At 42.2% G+C, this 18,135-nt stretch overlaps 1 protein-coding gene across 2 annotated transcripts; it reads left to right on the forward strand.

Moving 5' to 3' along the window:
- The first annotated feature begins 28 nt into the window (after positions 1-28).
- Positions 29-16,924, forward strand: NKIRAS1 (NFKB inhibitor interacting Ras like 1). 2 transcript variants are annotated; one of them, XM_049871042.1, is made up of 4 exons: positions 29-150; positions 7,867-7,977; positions 10,578-10,819; positions 16,419-16,924. In XM_049871042.1, the coding sequence occupies exons 2-4, from the start codon at positions 7,884-7,886 to the stop codon at positions 16,659-16,661; spliced, it is 579 nt and encodes a 192-aa protein (XP_049726999.1). In that variant the 5' UTR covers positions 29-150; positions 7,867-7,883; the 3' UTR covers positions 16,662-16,924. The 2 variants fall into 2 exon arrangements, with proteins under 2 accessions (XP_049726999.1, XP_049727000.1); XM_049871043.1 differs by lacking the exon at positions 29-150 and adding an exon at positions 215-390.
- The last annotated feature ends 1,211 nt before the right edge of the window (positions 16,925-18,135 follow it).

Here is an 18,135-nt window from a genome sequence, read left to right on the forward strand (position 1 = left end):
TCTGTCGGGATTGGGCGCAGCCTCCCCGATGGTCCCGCCCCCTGCTCCGCAGGATTCGAACCTGAGAGCCAGCCGGCGTCCCACAGCGTGCGGGTCGGTGGCGAGGCCTTGGCAGACGGGGCTCTCGGACGTTCCCTCCGCCGGAAGGAGGCAAGTTGGGGGCGGGGATCTAAAGGCCGCGGACCGCCTGGGGGCCGTGCAGCGAGTGCGTGGATGACCTCGGGGTCCGCGGATGTGTGCGGGGGTTTGCTGCGCGCACCCCCAGCTGCTCCCCGGACGAGTGGCTGAGGGTTCCCAGTGCAGCGCTGGCTCCCCGCTCCGGACCGGGGCCGAAATCTGGGCCCCGAGGAGGCTGAGAGACCCCCGCACCCACGTTCCCCTTGCCCCGCAGTAAGGCCTTCGTGGATCGGGCCTCGCGGGTGGGGGGCCGCGCATTGCGTCTCCTCCGGCCAGTTCTAGCTGAAGCCCCCCGCAGCCCTCAGCTTCGAGGGGTGTCGCCCCCCAAAAGGGTCCTAGGGTCGGGGGAGGACGGCTCGGCGCCTTTCCGTTGCAGTGCTTTTCCAGAGTGCAGATCTGATCCCAGGTTGCTACGTCAGAACCACGGTGTTTTAGAAAAGCAAAATGATTGTTTGCCAAGACCCGTTTGGCAGGTGTCAGGGTGTTGGGAAGAAATGCCTAGAAAATGCTTGCAAAAGCCGTTCTTTACTGAAAAATAGTTTACTAGCTTTTATTGCGTTTCTAGAGTATTTCAATTTTGATGCGGTCCTGTGGTTTTAATTCCCTTCCAAATTCTAGTTTTTAAGTGCGGCCAAGATTCAAGAAAGAATTGTATTTACGTTCTAAATTATTAACTTTTTTGGGGGGGGGGTAACTACTTAATTTTTAAGGAGCCATGGAGGTGTAATGGTTAAGCACTTGGCTTCTAACCAAAAGATTGGCAGTTTGCACTCGCCAGCCGCTCCAGGGTAGAAAAGACCTGGCAATCTGCTTCCTAAAGATTACAGCTCAGGAAACCCTGTGGGGAAGTTGTATTCTGTCACAAGGGGTAACTATGAGTCGGAATCCACTCCAGGGCAAACAGCAGTATTTTTCTATCCTTTTTTATTATTTAAATCACAGCTTTGCCATTGTAAGAGTCATCACATGGTTCATTGACTCATTCAACAAAGTGAAATGTTTAACATGTGCCTAAGGTGTGCCTGACTCAACCATGGTATTTTCAGTCGTCTCGGATGCATGCCAAAGCTGGACAGTGAATGAGGAAGACTGAACAAGAACTGACGCCTTTGAATTGTGGTGTTGGCAAAGAATATTGAATATACCGTGGACTGCCAGAAGAACGAACAAATCTCTCTTGGAGGAAGTACAGCCAGAATGCTCCTTAGAAGCGAGGATGGCGAGACTTTGTCTCACTTACTTTGGACATGTTATCCGGAGGGCCCAGTCCCCAGGGAAGGACATCATGCTGGTAAAGTAGAGGGTCAGCAACAAAAAGCAAGACCCTTGATGAGATGGATTGACTCAGTGGTGGCAACAGGGAGCTCAAACATAGCAACGATTGTGAAGATGGTGCAGGTTTGGGCAACATTTAGGTTCTGTTGTGTGGAGGGGTCACTGTGAGTCAGAACAGAGTCATCGGCACCTAACACAACAACATTTGCCAGGCAGCGTCCTAACTGGGAAGGATGCAGCAGTGAACAAAGCAGACATTCTAGCCTCCTTCAGAACGGGCAGTAAGCATCATAAGATATGGGTTGTGTTAGATGGTAAGTGTTAAGAAAAAAAAATAAGGAGGGACAGGGGTAGAGGGCCTGTTGGGTGGAGGTAGCAATTTTAGAGGGACTGTTCAGGGAAGGTCTCCTTAAGAAGATTTGAGGAAAGACTTCTAGGATGTGAGCCTCAGGGGAAGGGGGAAGTGCCCTGTTCAGACAGAGGGAAAAGTGCCAGGGCTGGAGCATACTAAGATTCATAGAGGAAAAGCAACAAGGCCAATTTGGCTGTAATCAACCATAAAATCAGGAAATGCTGTCAGAGGAGAAGGAGCCCTGGTGGCACAGTGGTTAAAGCACTCAGCTGCTAACCAAAAGGTTGGCAGTTCAAACCCACTACCCTCTCTGTGGGAGAAAGATGTGGCAGTCGTTTCCTGAAAGATTATAGCCTTGGAAACCCTATGGAATAATTCTACTCTGTCCTGTAGGGTCGCTATAAGTTGGAATTGACTCGATGGGAACGGGTTGGGTCAGAGAAGAGAGGTCCCTGAGTGGACAGATGGTTTGTGCTCAGCCTCTAATCAAAAGGTCACAGTTTGAATCCAACCAGTGGCACCACTTTTGTAAAATTACAGCCATTGGAAGAAAACCCTGTGGAGTGCAGTTCCATCCTGATACACTTAGGGTGGTCGTGAGTCGGAATCAACTTGAAGTCAACGGGTTTGGGTTTGTTTGTTTTTGTTAGAGAGGTGAAGATTCTTATAAGGACTTTGGGGTTTTACTTTTTGTAAGACTGGCAGACATTGGAAGGTTTTGAGCAGAAGAGTGACTTGGTGTGATTTACATTTTAAGAGGATCTCTGCTGCTTTGAGGCTAAAACGAAGGGGGCGGGGGCGGGTGGTGGAAGCAGGGAGACCAGTTAGGAGGTTATACTACTTACCTATTGCTGTTGTAACAAATTTCCACCCATTTACGGGCTTAAACCATCGCCAATTTATTATTCTAAAGTCCTATAGATCAGAAGTGTCATTAGGTTGAATTCAAGGTGTCCAGTAGGGGTACTTTCCTTCTGGAGCCTTTAGGGGAGAATCAGTTTTCATGTTTTTTCCAGCTTCTGGAAAGCCACCTACATTCCTTGGCCGAGATCCCTTCCTTCATCTTCAAAGTCAGCAGCATAGGATCTTGACGTTTCTCTCTCTGACCCATGTGATTACATTGTGCTTACCTGAATAATCCCAGATCATCTTCCCATCACAAGATCCTTAACTTAATCATACCTGCAAAGTCCCTTTTACCATGTAAGGTGACATATTTACACGTTTCAGGAGTTAGGATGTGGATGTCGTTGGAGAACCATTGTTGTGTGTACCGCAGAAGTATGCGGTAGTCCAGGTGAGAGGAGACAGTGGCTCAGACTATGGCCATAGGGATGGAGGTGGTAAGTGGTGTAGCCCTGGATGTGTTTTGAAGGTAGAGCTAACAGGATTTACTGATGGATCAAATGTGGGATGTAAAGAAATGAATCAACCATGACTGACTGCAAAGTTGGAGGAATCATTTAGAAAGAAGATTCTGGTAATATGAATAATCAGTGCTAATTTCTGTTTTGCAAAATTTGAATTTGTATTTTCAATTGATTTTGAGATTCCTGAGGGCAGGAATCATGTGTTTTGTTTTCTAAATTGTGCTTTAGATGAAGGTTTACAGAGCAAATTAGTTTCTCATTAAACAATAATACACATACTGTTGTGCCAACCCCATGATGTGTCAACACTCTACCCCCTGGACCTTGGGTTCCCCATTACCAGCTTTCCTGTCCCCTCCTGCCTTCCTGTCCTTGCCGTTGGGCTGGTGTGCCCATTTAGTCTCATTTTGTTTTGTGGGCCTGTCTAATCTTTGGCTGAAGGGCTAACCTCAGGAGTGACTTCAGTACTGAGTTAAAAGGGTGTCCAGTGGCCATTCTCTTGAGGAGTCATGTCTGTTTTTGCCCCCTAGTTAGTTCCTAATGCCTGATATAATGGATATTGTTTGGTGCCATTGAGCTGCTTCTGACTCATTGCGACCCTGTGTACAACAGAACAAAACACTCTCTGGTCCTGCACTGTTACGGTAAAACCCGTTGCGGTCGAATCAATTCTGACTCATAGTGACCCTACAGGACAAGGTAGAACTGTCCTGTAGGGTTTCCAGGGAGCGACTGGTGGATTTGAACTGCTGATCTTTTGGTTTGCAGCTGAGCTTTTAACCACTGCACTGCCCAAACATCACCCCATTGCTATCGAGTCGTTTCCGACTTACAGCGACACCACAGGACAGAGTAGAACTGCCCCATAGAGTTTCCAAGGAGCACCTGGTGTGTTCAAACTGCCAACATTTTGGTTAGCAGCCATAGCTCTTAACCACTACGCCACCAGGGTTTCCACCACACCCCCAAGCCTCCATAAATACTTACTGAATAAATGAAAGGATGCTAAATTGGACTCTGCTTATTACATTTTACTGTGTACAATATTGTTTGCAAAGACCCTTTTAATGCTTTTATATGTAAATTTTATTCGTATGTGGATAAGTAAAAGTATTGCACACCTTACATATTCTAAATTTTCACATAAATACACAGTAAAGAAATTTTTCCCCACGTGATGGCAATTTTGAGATTAGATTCACAGCATCACTTCTATGATGTTAACAGTGTGTCAGTAATAAATTTTTCTGGTTGCATAAAAAAAGTTTTACTTGTAAAAGTAGAATGTTGCTGTTGGTGGTAGGTGTCATCGAGTCGGTTCCTACTCATAGTGACCCTTTGTAGAACAGAATGAAACGCTGCCTAGTCCTGCGCTATCCTCGCAGTTGTTGTTATGCTTGAGCCCATTGTTGCAGCCACTGTGTCAGTCCATTTCGTTGAGGGTCTTCCTCTTTTTCATTCACCCTCTACTTTACCAAGTGTGATGTCCTTCTCCAGGGACTGGCCCCTCCTGATAGATAACATGTCCAAAGCAAGTGAGATAAAGTCTCTCCATCCTTGCTTCTAAGGAGTATCCTGGGTGTACTTCTTCCAAGACAGATTTGTTCATTCTTTTGGCAGTCGATGGTGTATTCAATATTCTTCGCCAACACCAAAGGCATGAGTTCTTCTTGGGTCTTCCTTATTCATTGTCCAGCTTTCGCTTGCATATGAGGGATTGAAAATACCATGGCTTGGGTCAGGCGGATCTTAGTCCTCAAAATGATCCCCTTGTAATAGAAGAGCAGAAGCACTAACAATTTGGGGGAGCTGTTTCTGATGGTTCTTCAAAGAGAAATTTTACCAGCTGTGTTTTGCACAGGAATGAACGAGGTCATGTGTTTATTCTCCAGCAACTATTGATTAGCCTGCAAAGCAATGCAGTGTGTATTTAAGACTGCATTGGATCTTTCCTGTTAAAGTTTATATACACACACAAAAATACATAATAATATATTTTTAAAACAAACTTTTTCTATTAAATCCTAATATCTGTGAGCAATCAAGGTACAATTGTAGTATACCACTTTTAAGTGACTGTATTAAGACCAAGGAGCCCCAGTGGAGCAGTTCTACTCTGTACCGTAGGGTCGCTGTGTTGGCATCGACCTGACAGCAGTGAGCTTGTATTAAGACAATTCAGAATCCTCTTTGGAATATTTGATTTCTGAGTTCCTTTCCAGTTTACTGCGGCCTCCAGTACTTGCATTTACCTGTCTTTTACAGAAGGCCTGTTGCTGTATCACGGGGCATTTTTTTTTCTTATACCCAGTCTGTCCGCTTCACTCAGCAACAGGACGCACCTGTTCTTTGAAGGCATGTGGTTTTTTGATCTTTGGTATTGTCTGTGGTAAGGGGTCTTTTTATTTGATTGAACAAGAAGTGGGGAGGAGGTAGGGATTGGTATTTAGAAATGCTACTGAGGCTTAAGACATTTTCCGAGGAAGGGAAATAACTGAGATAATAGAAAAATGAGAATGCAGGGTCCAACAGCCACCTTTTCTGAGAGCAGAGTTGTGCTGTGCTGTCACCATTTTTCTGTTCTCTGGCAGATTTATTTCCTTTTCATCCTCTTCCCGTGTGCCCAGGTAGCAACTTCCTTTACATTTAAGTACTACTGTCAAAATCCTTTTGAAAGAAAGATCCAGTGATATCATAAGTTACAGAGAAACCACAATATGGAGCGAGAGTAGACTCCTATGATAAATTAGATGACATTCAATTAATCAGAAATTCAGAGGTATGTGTAAAAAACCTTTTAAAATAGGGCATGGTTGCAGACATGGGCAATAGTGTACCGTAAGTGATCGACGTTACAGAAAGCTCTGCCTTTATAAATAAAAGCTGAGAATTTTCCTAACGAGGTTATGTTAGAAATGTAAAGCAAAGAGAGTCCCCTAAGAGAAGGGGTTCTTTGGGAAGCAAGTGATGAGTATTCGTGGAAAATTTAGAAGGATCCTCAGCCTGCCACCTGGGAAATAATGGTTCTGTCACGTAAGTGAGAGTTATTTCTCTCCTGGCGTGTAGTGTACTGCCCTGGAAATGAGTGCTGTGTTATTACTGGGTTACAGTGGTAGCATTACAATTTTTCCTGTCATCAGGTTATTGTTGTGACTGATTTTGAGTCATAAAAATGACAGACTATGAGAAAACAGAGAAGACTTGTGAGAAGCTCATTTGTCGCTCAATGTCTTCAGCATTGATGAAAGGCAAAAACAAAATGGAAAGCGACGTGGACCCCTCATGCCTACATCTGTAACTATTATTCTGCCACCACTAAGGTGTGCCTTGGGTTTTTCATTGCCACAGTCCAGTAAACAGATAAGCCCCAATAGATAAGCAGCATCCCTTTGATTAGAATGCTTTTTGAATTTCTTGTTATAATTGTTTTCTGACTTCAAGGCTTGGTTCACATCTCTTTTAGCCTGGGCTACAGCATGCTCTACATCTCTAGATAAGGAGAGAATTTCGGGAAAGAAGGAGATGGTGGGGGATGGCAAAAAGCAATGTAGAAATTTGAACTCTCTTACCAAATTATTGTATTTAAAGAATTGTCCTTGTAATCAGTAAATTACTAATGTACTTTGTTATTCATTTCTGTCTCGGCTTCTGGTACCTAGGGTGAGAAAACAAGAGCTTTCCAGAAAATTCCTTGGGTATAAGCTGGGATCGAGGAGAGATAATTTTTTTCCTTTTCTTTTAGAGTGCTTGAGTAGTTTTCCTAGCATTCAGTCTATTCTTCCTCAGAATAACTGTGACCAAGAGAGCCTATGTGGCTACCAAAATCCAATTTCTCACTCCTGAAAAAAGGCTGGCAGTAGCATGAATGTTTCTTTAAAAAATTATATCCAGCCTCTATTCAAATTTTATCTTTATTCCTCTTTAAAGTTTTACTGAAAAAAAAATTTTTTTTTCCATGTAAACATTGACAAGTAGGCAGTCTTTCAAGGACTGGTTTAATCTAGGACTCAATTAGGATTCCTATTGACTTATGCCACCAGGGTTTCCAACTTTGACTTACCAGTATTGAAATATTCTTTGTATAAAATGTGCTTATTCTTTTTGAAAGCAAACACGTATTCATATCTATACCTGTATTGTTATGTTTATCCATAATATCTCCAAAAACATACAGGTAGTCACTGACTTATGACGGGGTTCTGTTCTGATGACTCTGTTGTAAGTTGGTACGGATGTAAGTCAAACACCTCATTTTTTTGTTTTTTAGAGTTCACTATTATTGCCATTTATTATCGGTATCTTTATAAATCTGATCTTTATTTGTCTTTGGGGGTTGGCATGAGAATGATAACATCAGCAAATTAGGCACTGCAACGTTGTATGTAAACCGTATTAGTAACGATGAGATGTACAAAAGTGAAATCAATGGCGGTCACAAGTGCAGTTCATTGTAACTCGGGTGTGTTGTAAGTCAGGGACTTATAAGAAACTGGGAAGCCGATTGCTGCAAGGTAGCAAATGGGAGACTGGGGAGTGGGATTTGGAAGGAAATACCTTATTCTATACAGTACAGCCTTTTTTAAATTTAGATTACCCCCGTGTATCTATTATTAAATTCAACTGTTGGAAGAAAGAAAGAGAAGGTTGGTTTCAACAGCATGTAACATGAAGGACCTTCTGTTCTCTTCACAGTGATATCCTGAGAGAAGATGGGCAAGGGCTGCAAGGTTGTAGTTTGTGGATTGTTATCTGTGGGGAAAACGGCAATTTTGGAGCAGCTTCTTTATGGGAATCATACTATTGGTAAGATTATTTTTCCCTGGTTCCCCTCTAGGTTCTGGGAACTGCTAGGGGTCTTTCGTTGGTCATGCTAAACCTAAAGATGGGTGATGGTACACAAAAGCAAGGTGTAATCTAGAGGGACCAAAAGAGCCATAAAAGCGGACAGATTGGGGAGGAAAAAGTAGTGGGAAAAAAAAAAATCTTGATGTTATTGGTATTATTGAAATTCAGCAGTCCTTACTATGTGTGTGTATATATGTATGTATGTATATATATATATATGTGTATGTAGGTACACATATATATGTAAAAATATTTCCAAAGATGTAGTATTTATATCCCAAAAGTATTTATATATCTTTGCATATATGTGGTTTCCTGTACATTTATATAATGAAGAGTGGTCTAGGAGTCATAAAGCCACTGACCTAGGAATATACTAAATGATCTCATATTCTTATTTCAAACATGACTTTCCAATATTGCTGGGTAGAGTTTAAAAAGCTGCTTTCTGCAGTGCGACCAAATTTTGTGAATTGCATTATCTCATACATTGAATTAAATATTTATTGAATACTTGCCGTATGATACAGGCTGTGATTAGGCCTTGAGGGGATGCAGAAGTGAAGATCACATGTCTGCCTTTAAGGAGGTCATGCTTCCTAAGGAAGACAAGACATTACAATTTAGAATAAAATGAGGTTTATATTAGAGAAGTAAGAGTCATAGGTCTTTAAAGTGTTCATCTCTGACAAGTAGCACAGAGCACATTTCTGTCTTAATTTTATTTACCATTTGATGAGCCCTGCCTTTGTCTTTCACTGATGGAGAAAAAAATGGGGCCACTTGGTTGTTGAGGCTCCTTTAAAGATCAGTCTAATTTTAATTTTCTGATTTATATATTAAGTTCTTTGACTCTTGTACCAGTTACTTTTTAAAAATATATAATAGTAAATGTCATTGCCTCATTGTTATTACTACTTTTATTTCTATACAGAAGAAATATTTTTAGAAAGCACTTTGTTCATTGACTATAACAACTACCTTTCTTTCTTTCAATATTTTATCGTATTTTTGGTGAAAGTATACACAGCAAAACAGGTTCCCATTCAACAATATCTACACATAATGTTCAGTGACGTTGTTTACATTCTTCAGTTTGTGCCAACATTCTCATTATTTTCATTCTACTTGTTTTGCTTCCATTAATTTTGTCTCACTGCCCTCCAAGCCTCTCATCTGTGCTTTAGAATAACTGTTGTCTGTTTGATCTCATATAATTTTTTAAAAGAGCAGAGTACTCGGGGGTGTCATTTTTTACCTTTTGAGCTCTTTAGTTTAAAGGTGACTTCAGGGAATAGTTTTGCTTCAAGGCAGTACTCTTAGAGATTCCTCCAGCCTCCATGGGTCCAGTAAGTTTGGACTCTTTGAGAATTTGAAGTGCTTGTCCACATTTTTTTCCCTTTCTATCAGGACTCATCTATTGTGTCCCTGATCAGGACATTTGGTAGTGGTAGCTGAGCACCGTCTAGTTCTTTTGGTCTCAAGGTAGGAGTCAGTGGTTCCTGGAGACAGTTAGTCTGGTGGTCAGGCTTCTTCTCAGGTTCCTGGGTTTTCTTCTTTCTCTTTTGCTCCAGATGAATAGAGACCAATAGTTGTATCTTAGATGACTGCTCATAAGCTTTTAAGACCCCAGACACTACTCACCAAGTTAGGAGGTAGAACAGAAACTTTAAGAACTATATAATGCCCGTTGACTGGATTGTCCCACAAGACCGTGACCCAAAGTCTTCAAACCAAGAAAATTAATCCTGTGAGGTGATTGATTATATCTAAATAGTATCAGCATCTGTAGTCCCTTTTTATTACTATGCTTTTGGTTGTGGTTGTTGTTGCAAAATTATGTATAACATAGTGTTTACCAATTCATCCTTTTTCTTGTGTACAATGTAGTGGTATCAACTAGTCAAGCTGTGCAAACTTCACCCACCTTAGGTGCCACTTTTCCCATCACCATAAATAAAAAATGACTACTACCTAGAGAATGACTCCCCTCTTTCCTCTCCCCATAACCACCAATGAACACTAGTCTCTGTATGTTCACCTATTCTTGTCGTTTAATAAAAGTGAGGTCATACAGCGTTTTTCCTTTTGTAGTTGACTTATTTCACTCATGGTAAGTCCTCCAGATTCATCCATGTTACAAGACGATTTGGGAACTGATTTGTTTATGGCTGAGTAGCATTCATTGTCCTGGTGGCATAGTGCTTAAGTGCTGTGGCTGCTAACCAAAAGGTCGGTGGTTTGAATCCACCACATGCTCCATGGAAACCCTATGGGGGCAGTTCTGCTCTGTCCTAAAGGGTCGCTATGCATTGGAATCAACTCAACAGGAATGGGTTTCAGTATCCATTGTATGTATGTACCATGTTTTGTTTACTATTCATCTGTTGTTGGGCACTTAGGTTGCAACATCTTTCATAGTAAAGATAGTAAAATAGAAGTGTGGTCACTATATATGGTAAATAGGGAACCCAGAAAGCTGTTTTCTAAAGGACAAGAAAGTGAGTAAAGAGTTGATACTGAGTTATCCCAAAAGAGCCATGTCTTTGTAATTGCAGGGATGGAAGACTGTGAAACGATGGAAGATGTGTACATGGCTTCAGTGGAAACAGACCGGGGGGTGAAGGAACAGTTACACCTTTATGACACCCGAGGCCTACAGGAAGGCGTGGAGCTGCCAAAGCATTATTTTTCATTGGCCGATGGCTTTGTTCTTGTGTACAGTGTGAATAACCTTGAATCCTTTCAGAGAGTGGAGCTTCTGAAGAAAGAAATCGATAAGTTCAAAGACAAAAAAGAGGTAAACGGAGATGTTAAAAGTGCCAGATGTGAATTATAATCCTCTTTAAACGGTAGCATGGACTTTTGGGTACTTTGATTATTTAAAAGGATTAAATTGTAGTCCCAGTATGTGTAATCTTCAGAATTTTTTTCTTAGTCCAGTAAATACGGGGCCGATTACGATTGATCAGGACCAGCATTTGACTTTCTGCCTTTTGCTTACTGCCATGTCGAATTTTAATGACTTCGTATCTTGACTACTATGCAGTTTAATTTTGTGTTGTTTGGGGTCGTTGTTTTTTTTCTTCTTAATTATTATTATTTTTATTTATTTATTGTGCTTTAAGTGAAGTTTACAAATCAAGTCAGTCTCTCATACAAAAAGCTATACACACCTTGCTATGTACTCCTAGCTGCTCTCCCCCTAATGAGACAGCACACTCCTCTTCTCCTCCCTGTATTCCCCGTGTCCATTCCAGCCAGCTCCTGTCCCCTTCTTCCTTCTCATCTCGCCACCAGACAGGAGTTGCCCACATAGTCTCAAACGTCTCACTGGCTAAACAGACAACCTTCACATGGCCGACTCATCATCTAGGGAACCATATAACGTACTGGATAAGAGCACTGGCTGGATGCACTTAACCTAGATGTTTATATTTTATTTATTTTAATATTAAACTTTTTATTTTGAGATGATTGTAGATTTACATGCAGTTGTAATAATAGAGAGATCCTGTACCCAGTTTTGGTAACATCTTGCACAGCTGTAATATCACAAGGATATGGACATTGAAACAGACAAGATGCTGAAATTTCCATCCCTACAAGGATCCTTCTTGTTACCCTTTTATAGCCACACCTACCTCCCTCCTACCTCACCCCTTCTTAGCCCCTGGCAACAACTAATCTGTTCTCCATTCCTGTAGTTTTGTCATTTCAAGAATATTATATAAATGGAATCATACAGTATGTAATCTTTTGGGATCAACTTTTTTTTTTTTCATTCTGCATAATTTCCTGGAGATTCATCCAAGTTGTTGCATATATACCAAGTGCCTGCTAGGTGAGAATGATATTAGTTTCATTTTTCTTCATATGAAGGAGGTTGAGTACCTTTTGACTTGTTTTAAAATGATCACTTTGACTGCTTTGTTGCCAATAGACAGTTGGAGGACAAGGTGAAAGAAAGTTCAGCTGAAACACTATTACCCTGTGGCATCTTAACATCTACAAGTTGGAGCGTTGAGGAGAAACCAGCAAAGAAGTCTGAGTAGTAGTGGCCACTGAGGTAGAAGGAAAACCAAGAGATAGGGGTGTCCCAGTAGGCAAGTAAAGCCAACACGTTAAAAAGGAGGGAGTGATCAAACTAAGTCATATATTGCAGGTAGGTCGAAAATGCCAAGGACTAAGAATTGGCCGTTGTCTTTAATCCACGTGGAGGTCTCGACAAGAACAGCTTTAGTAAAATAGTGAGATGAAGCCTGATTGGAGTGAATATAAGAGAATTGAACACAGCAAACACAGTTCTTTGAAAGAATTTTGCTGTAAAGGGGAACGACTGGCATAGGAGCTGGAGAAGGTTGTGGTGTAAAAATTGGTTTGTTTTTTTTAAGATGAGCAATAACGTTGTTTGTACTAATGATGATAATTCCACAGAGAGGAGAACGCTGGTGATGTAGGCGAGGGCATACTTGCTGGACTGACATCCTTGTCCTGGTAAAGGGATGGGTTGCAGAGTGTCCATGGACCTAGAAAATGGCAGGTCGTTGGATGTGTGGAAGGTTGTGGACGTTCTCTCCTAATTGCTTCCATTTTCTTACCGAGACAGATGGTCATCAGGTGAGAGTAAAGTGGAGAAAGGGAGAGATGTTGGAAGTTGGAGGAGAAAGGACCAAGGTATGAGATATTATCTAGCTGTAGAGTAAATGGAGGAAATGTAATATATTTACTGGAGAACATCAGCCCACTTGAGGTCAGAGGTTATGAATTGGGACGTGCCAGCAGTGTTCTGTGTTTTTCTCCAGCCATGATCAAGTATGTAGTGTAGGCACGGGGTAGGAGTTTTGCTAGGTGAATTTGATAGGATAAAATCGTAAAGGGAGTGAATAAAAAGGATCTATCTTAGCTGGATAAGGAAGAACTGAGGAATTAAAGGGGGTAGAGGGGCAGTGATAAACGTGGTAGAGATAGTGCGATTGTGGTGTTTAGAATCGTTGGAGCCAGAGTGTTAGGTGTGAACTAGGAAGGTAGGAGACGATGGTCAGAATGGGAGGCTTGGAACGAGATCAGGAAGGGGAGTAGTTATTGTAATGACAAGGTCTCAGATGTGATCATGGGAGTCATTGGCTGAGGTAAGGAGGATGATGAGATCATTGGAGAGGTCAAGGAACTGAGATACCAGGTTTTTGGAAGGGTCACCTACATGGTTAGTGAAATCACTAGGAATGAAGACAGTAGTGTGGGAGCAAGCATGAGTCAGGTCTGTGATAAGCAGCAATGAGGAGGGATAGGAGGGAGTAGACTAAGGGCATGAGCCTTCAGCAGGCGTTTTTAGGGAAGGACACTGTTGGAGGCAGCACTGAGGGACAAAGGGGGCACCTTAACACCTCCTGTCTCCCAGCCCCAGTGGTCGTTGTAGGAGGGGAGTGGTAAGGAAAGCAAGGTTGAGAGGGCTGCAGGGCTGAGCCAACTTTCAGTGAGGCAAGAAGGTGAACGAACATTCAGAACAGAGGTGGTGGGAGATACAGGGAGATTTTTTGAGGGGGCAGAATGTAAGTTTCAGCAGTTGGGGAGGAGCAGGAGAGGGGAGTCAGACCAGGGCACGTACATGAAGATGAAAATCTGAGTGATGAGGAATGACAGGAGGGCTTGAAGGGAGAGCTCCTGCTGAGGGATGGAGGAGTCCAAGAGTTGCCAAGAGAATGGGAGGTCTGGGGCCTACTCTTCAATCCTGCAGGAAGGTGTGGCCTTACATGGAGTACTGGGGGTCTAATCTGTATCCTAGATATTAATTTCCCAAATGAGTTCTATTAATACGTAAGTTAAAACCTCATCAGCTGTTAATTCAAGCATCAGCATTGTTAACAAAAATGGCTTCAGGAATTAGGAGTGAGGTGCTATCCTACTGTCTTATTCAGGTTACAATGGACCATCAGTATTAATGAAGCAGTTTGTTAAAGGGCAGCTGTCCCTATTTCTCCATTTTTTATAGGGCTACCTTTGGCAAAGTATGAGTGTCTTAGTTACTGAGTGCTGCTCTAACAGAAATACCACAAGTGGGTGACTGAAGAAACAGGTTTTTATTTTCTTAGAGTTTAGGAGGCTAGAAGTCTGAATTCAGAGTGCCAGTGCTAGGGGAGGGCTTTCTCTGTTGGCTCGGAGAAAGGTCCTTGTCTCCTTGAGGTTCTGTGTCTGGACAGACTTCATGTGGCTTGGCATCTCTCTTCCCTCATCTCGTCTCACTTGTTCAATCTCTTTTATAACTCAAAAGAGACTGGCTGAAGATACACCCTACATTAACCTTGTCTCATTAACAAAACAAAGACAAAATCCATTCCCAAATGAGATTATAACCACAGGCATAGAAGTTAGGATTTACAACACATATTTTGGGAGGACATAATCCAATCCGTAACATTCTACGCTTTGGCCCCCCAAAATTTATGTCCTTGCCACATGCAAAACATACCCCATCACATCATCCCAAAAGTTTTAAATCCACTCCAAGTCCAAAATCTCATCTTCTGAATCACCTAAATCAAATATGAGTGAGACTTTAGGCTTAGTCCATCCTGGGACAAAATTCTTCATCTGTGAACCTGTGAAATCTAGAATACAAGTTATATGTTTCCAAAGTACAGTGGTGGAACAGGCACAAGGTAGACATTGCCATTACAAACGGGAGAAATTGGAGGGAAAGGGATAACAGGCACCAAGCAAGTCTAAAACCCAGCAGAACAAATCACATTGGCTCTCAAGGTTTGAAAATAATCCCCAGTTCTCTGAAACCATGTGGGCATTGGCCCTGTCCTCCAGACTCTAGGTGTTGGCCACACCTCCTGGATTCTGGGTGGAGACCGGTCAGCCCTGGGCTTCAGCTCTGCCTTCCAGCCCACTGGGACAGCAACTGTACTCCCTCAGCTTTGGGTGGCCCCCTTCTCCTAGCCCATTTGAGTGGCAACACCACCTCCTCGGCTCCTAGCAGGCCCTATTCTTCTGCCCCTTGGGCATGGCAGTCCTGACCCCTCTGCTTTGGGCAGCAGCCCCATCCCTCTGGCACACCTTAACAGTAGCCCTATACTCCAGAAGATCCAACTCTTTGAAACCCAGGAGGCTGTGGCCCCACCCTTTGAGACCAAGGCAACTCTGCTTCCTGTGCTCCTTCCAACAGTTCTGCTGATCTCTGAGCTGCTCCAGGGATAGTTTTTTTCTTGGAGGACAACAGATGTAGCTCCTTTGGCTTGTTTTCTGCCTGTAGAATTCCAAGAGGCTGACAGCATTCTCTTTCCATTCCTTCTCTGTCCCTTTCAGTCTAAGCTGATGAGTTTTCTGCTGTGGTAGTTGGTTAGATCCACCAGTCACAGGTTTATTCTCTTTAACAAGTTTGTGTAGCCACGTCCATGGTGAACATTCTAGGACATGTGTCCTTAGGTTGTACAGTTTTCCAAATCTTTTAAGTTCTGTTTTCATTTTGCACAGTTCATTTTGAAGTCCATCTCTTTCCTCTCACATCTTATAAGCAGCCTCTTTAAAATCTTGCTTAGAAATCTTCTCAGCCAGATGAATTCATCACTTATGAATCCTACCTTCCACCAAACATTTGAACAAAACTCACACAAGTTCTTTGCCACTGCATAAGAAGTATTGCTCTTCCTCCATTGTCCAGCCACATGGTCATCATTTTAAAGCCTCACCAGAAGCACATTTCATGTCCACATTTCTAGCAGCATTCTTTGTTGGCGCCATATGTATTCTCTATGATAGAGACTTCCTCTATAGCTCTCCCCACTTCCTTCGGAGCCCTCATCAGAATCACCTTTGGCATCCATAATTCTACCAACAATCCCTTCTGGGCAATCTAGGCTTTTACTATTAGGGACCTTAACTCTTCCAGCCTCTCCCTGTTACCCAATGTCGTAACTTCCACATACTAGGTATTTGTTAGAGCAGCACCCTTACTTCTTGGTACCAGACCCTTAGCTGTCTAGTGCTGCTATAACAGAAATACCACAGGTGGGTAGCTTTAAGAAACAAATTTGTTTTCTTACTGTTTAGGAGGTTGGAAGTCTGAATTCAGGGTGCCCGCTCTAGAGAAAGGCTTTCTCGGTTGACTTGGAGAAAGGTCCTCGTCTCTGAACTTCTGCTCCTGGGTGATCGTCCCGTGGCTTGGCATGTCTCTTCCTCGTCTCTGCTCTGCTCGCTTGTTTTAATCTCTTTTATATCTCAAAAGAGACTGACTCAAGATATACCCACACTGATCCTGCCTCAGTAACAAAGACAACCCATTCCCAAGTGGGATTACAGTCACAGGCATAGAGGTTAGGATTTATAACATACATTTTGGGGGGACGTAATTCAATCCATAACAACGAGAATGATCTTAATCCATTTTCTTTCAGGTAGCAATTGTTGTGCTAGGCAACAAACTCGACCTTTCCGAGCAGAGACAAGTGGATGCTGAGGTGGCACAGCAGTGGGCAAAAAGTGAGAAAGTGAGACTGTGGGAGGTTACTGTTACAGACCGGAAAACGCTGATTGAACCCTTCACTTTGTTAGCCAGTAAACTTTCCCAACCTCAGAGCAAATCCAGCTTTCCTTTGCCTGGCAGGAAAAACAAAGGCAACTCGAGCTCTGAGAACTGACAATCATTAATTCCACAATTGTTTGTTAAATAGTGGTTGCCTTCAAGTGTCTGTGGACATGGGTAAGGTGATATTTAAAACCCCTAAGGAAGTAATTTAAAGCACTTTAGCTTATAATTAAAAGATGTGGTTTATGTTTATTATTGCCTGATTCAAAGATGTTTTCGCATTCCCATCCTTTGAAACCTGTCCCTGAAATTGGCACCTTTGTTATCTGTTTGTTACAGTTGTCAAAACACTAAAATAAAGTTTGGGTAGTATGCAGTGCACCTATGTGTAACTTTTTCTTGTTTGTTTCCTTAGTTTGTTTCAAAAGTTGTCATCCTAATTCTGTCTCAGCTTGAATAAAACTTTTAAGAGTTCACTAATCATCTAACGTCTAGGGTTCTAAAACTTAACATTTTTTTCTGTCTGTACTGGATCAACGGAAACCCTGGTGGCGTAGTGGTTAAGTGCTATAGCTGCTAACCAAAGGGTCGGCAGTTCAGATCCGCCAGGCGCTCCTTGGAAACTCTATGGAGCAGTTCTACTCTGGCCTGTAGGGTCGCTGTGAGTTGCAATCGACTCGACGGCACTGGGTTTGGTTTTTGGTTTACTGGATCAACGGTAAATAATCTGGGTACTAAGTACGCCGAACTTTCTCCTGTGGAGATTATGCCAAATAGGACAAAACCCATGACTTAACATAGCTCAGACCGTGTGCTTAACGGGATGTGGGATAGCTGGGAAGTAGATTCATCCTTCAAAAGCCGTTTTTTTCCCCTTCGGCTAGACCCTGACTGACACACCAAATGTTAAGAGGGTGAAACTTGTTCTTTTGAAAACAGCTCAGAACTTAAGGACCATAAAAGTCTTCCACTTTCCAGGAGGAATACTGTACCTTCTGCAATAGTATTCTGGATACCTAGCCATTTGGAATAAAATGTATCATAAAAACATTGGGCTACAGGTAGCCTTAAAGTTAAAGATATCTGAGTTTACGCTATGGTTTTCTGAAGATCTAGGATTTCAGCAATGTGGTGACTGTATTTAGAAAGCTGACAGCATTATAACTAATTTAAAATGTAGGAAGCAAGCTATTTATGGTTTCAACTATGAAGACAATTAACTATTTGATTTAAATATGAAATAAGCTATTCAGCGAAGAACATGTTAAAACATCTAGTAAACTGTGATCTCTTAAATGGAATATTTTTAATATGCCCAGGCAGCTCAGTTCAGTGAATTCAAGCCAAGAACTACTGCAAGTATAAAAGGCATGACAGTCACAAATCACCTACCGCTGCTACTGTATAATTTATTTTTCGTCAAAAAAAAAAAAAAATCACTTGGATGTAAATCACCTTCTGCCTTCTCCCCCAGTTACTGAGTACTGATCCTTCTAACCTTTCTTCCTGTGCTTTGTACATTCAAGGATAATTATTCTTAACATTAAATAACATGCTAGATCACCTGCAGTTTGCGTTTTTCTACT

The sequence above is a fragment of the Elephas maximus genome, chromosome 27 (assembly GCF_024166365.1).
Source record: "Elephas maximus indicus isolate mEleMax1 chromosome 27, mEleMax1 primary haplotype, whole genome shotgun sequence".
In the NCBI taxonomy this organism is placed as follows: domain Eukaryota; kingdom Metazoa; phylum Chordata; class Mammalia; order Proboscidea; family Elephantidae; genus Elephas; species Elephas maximus.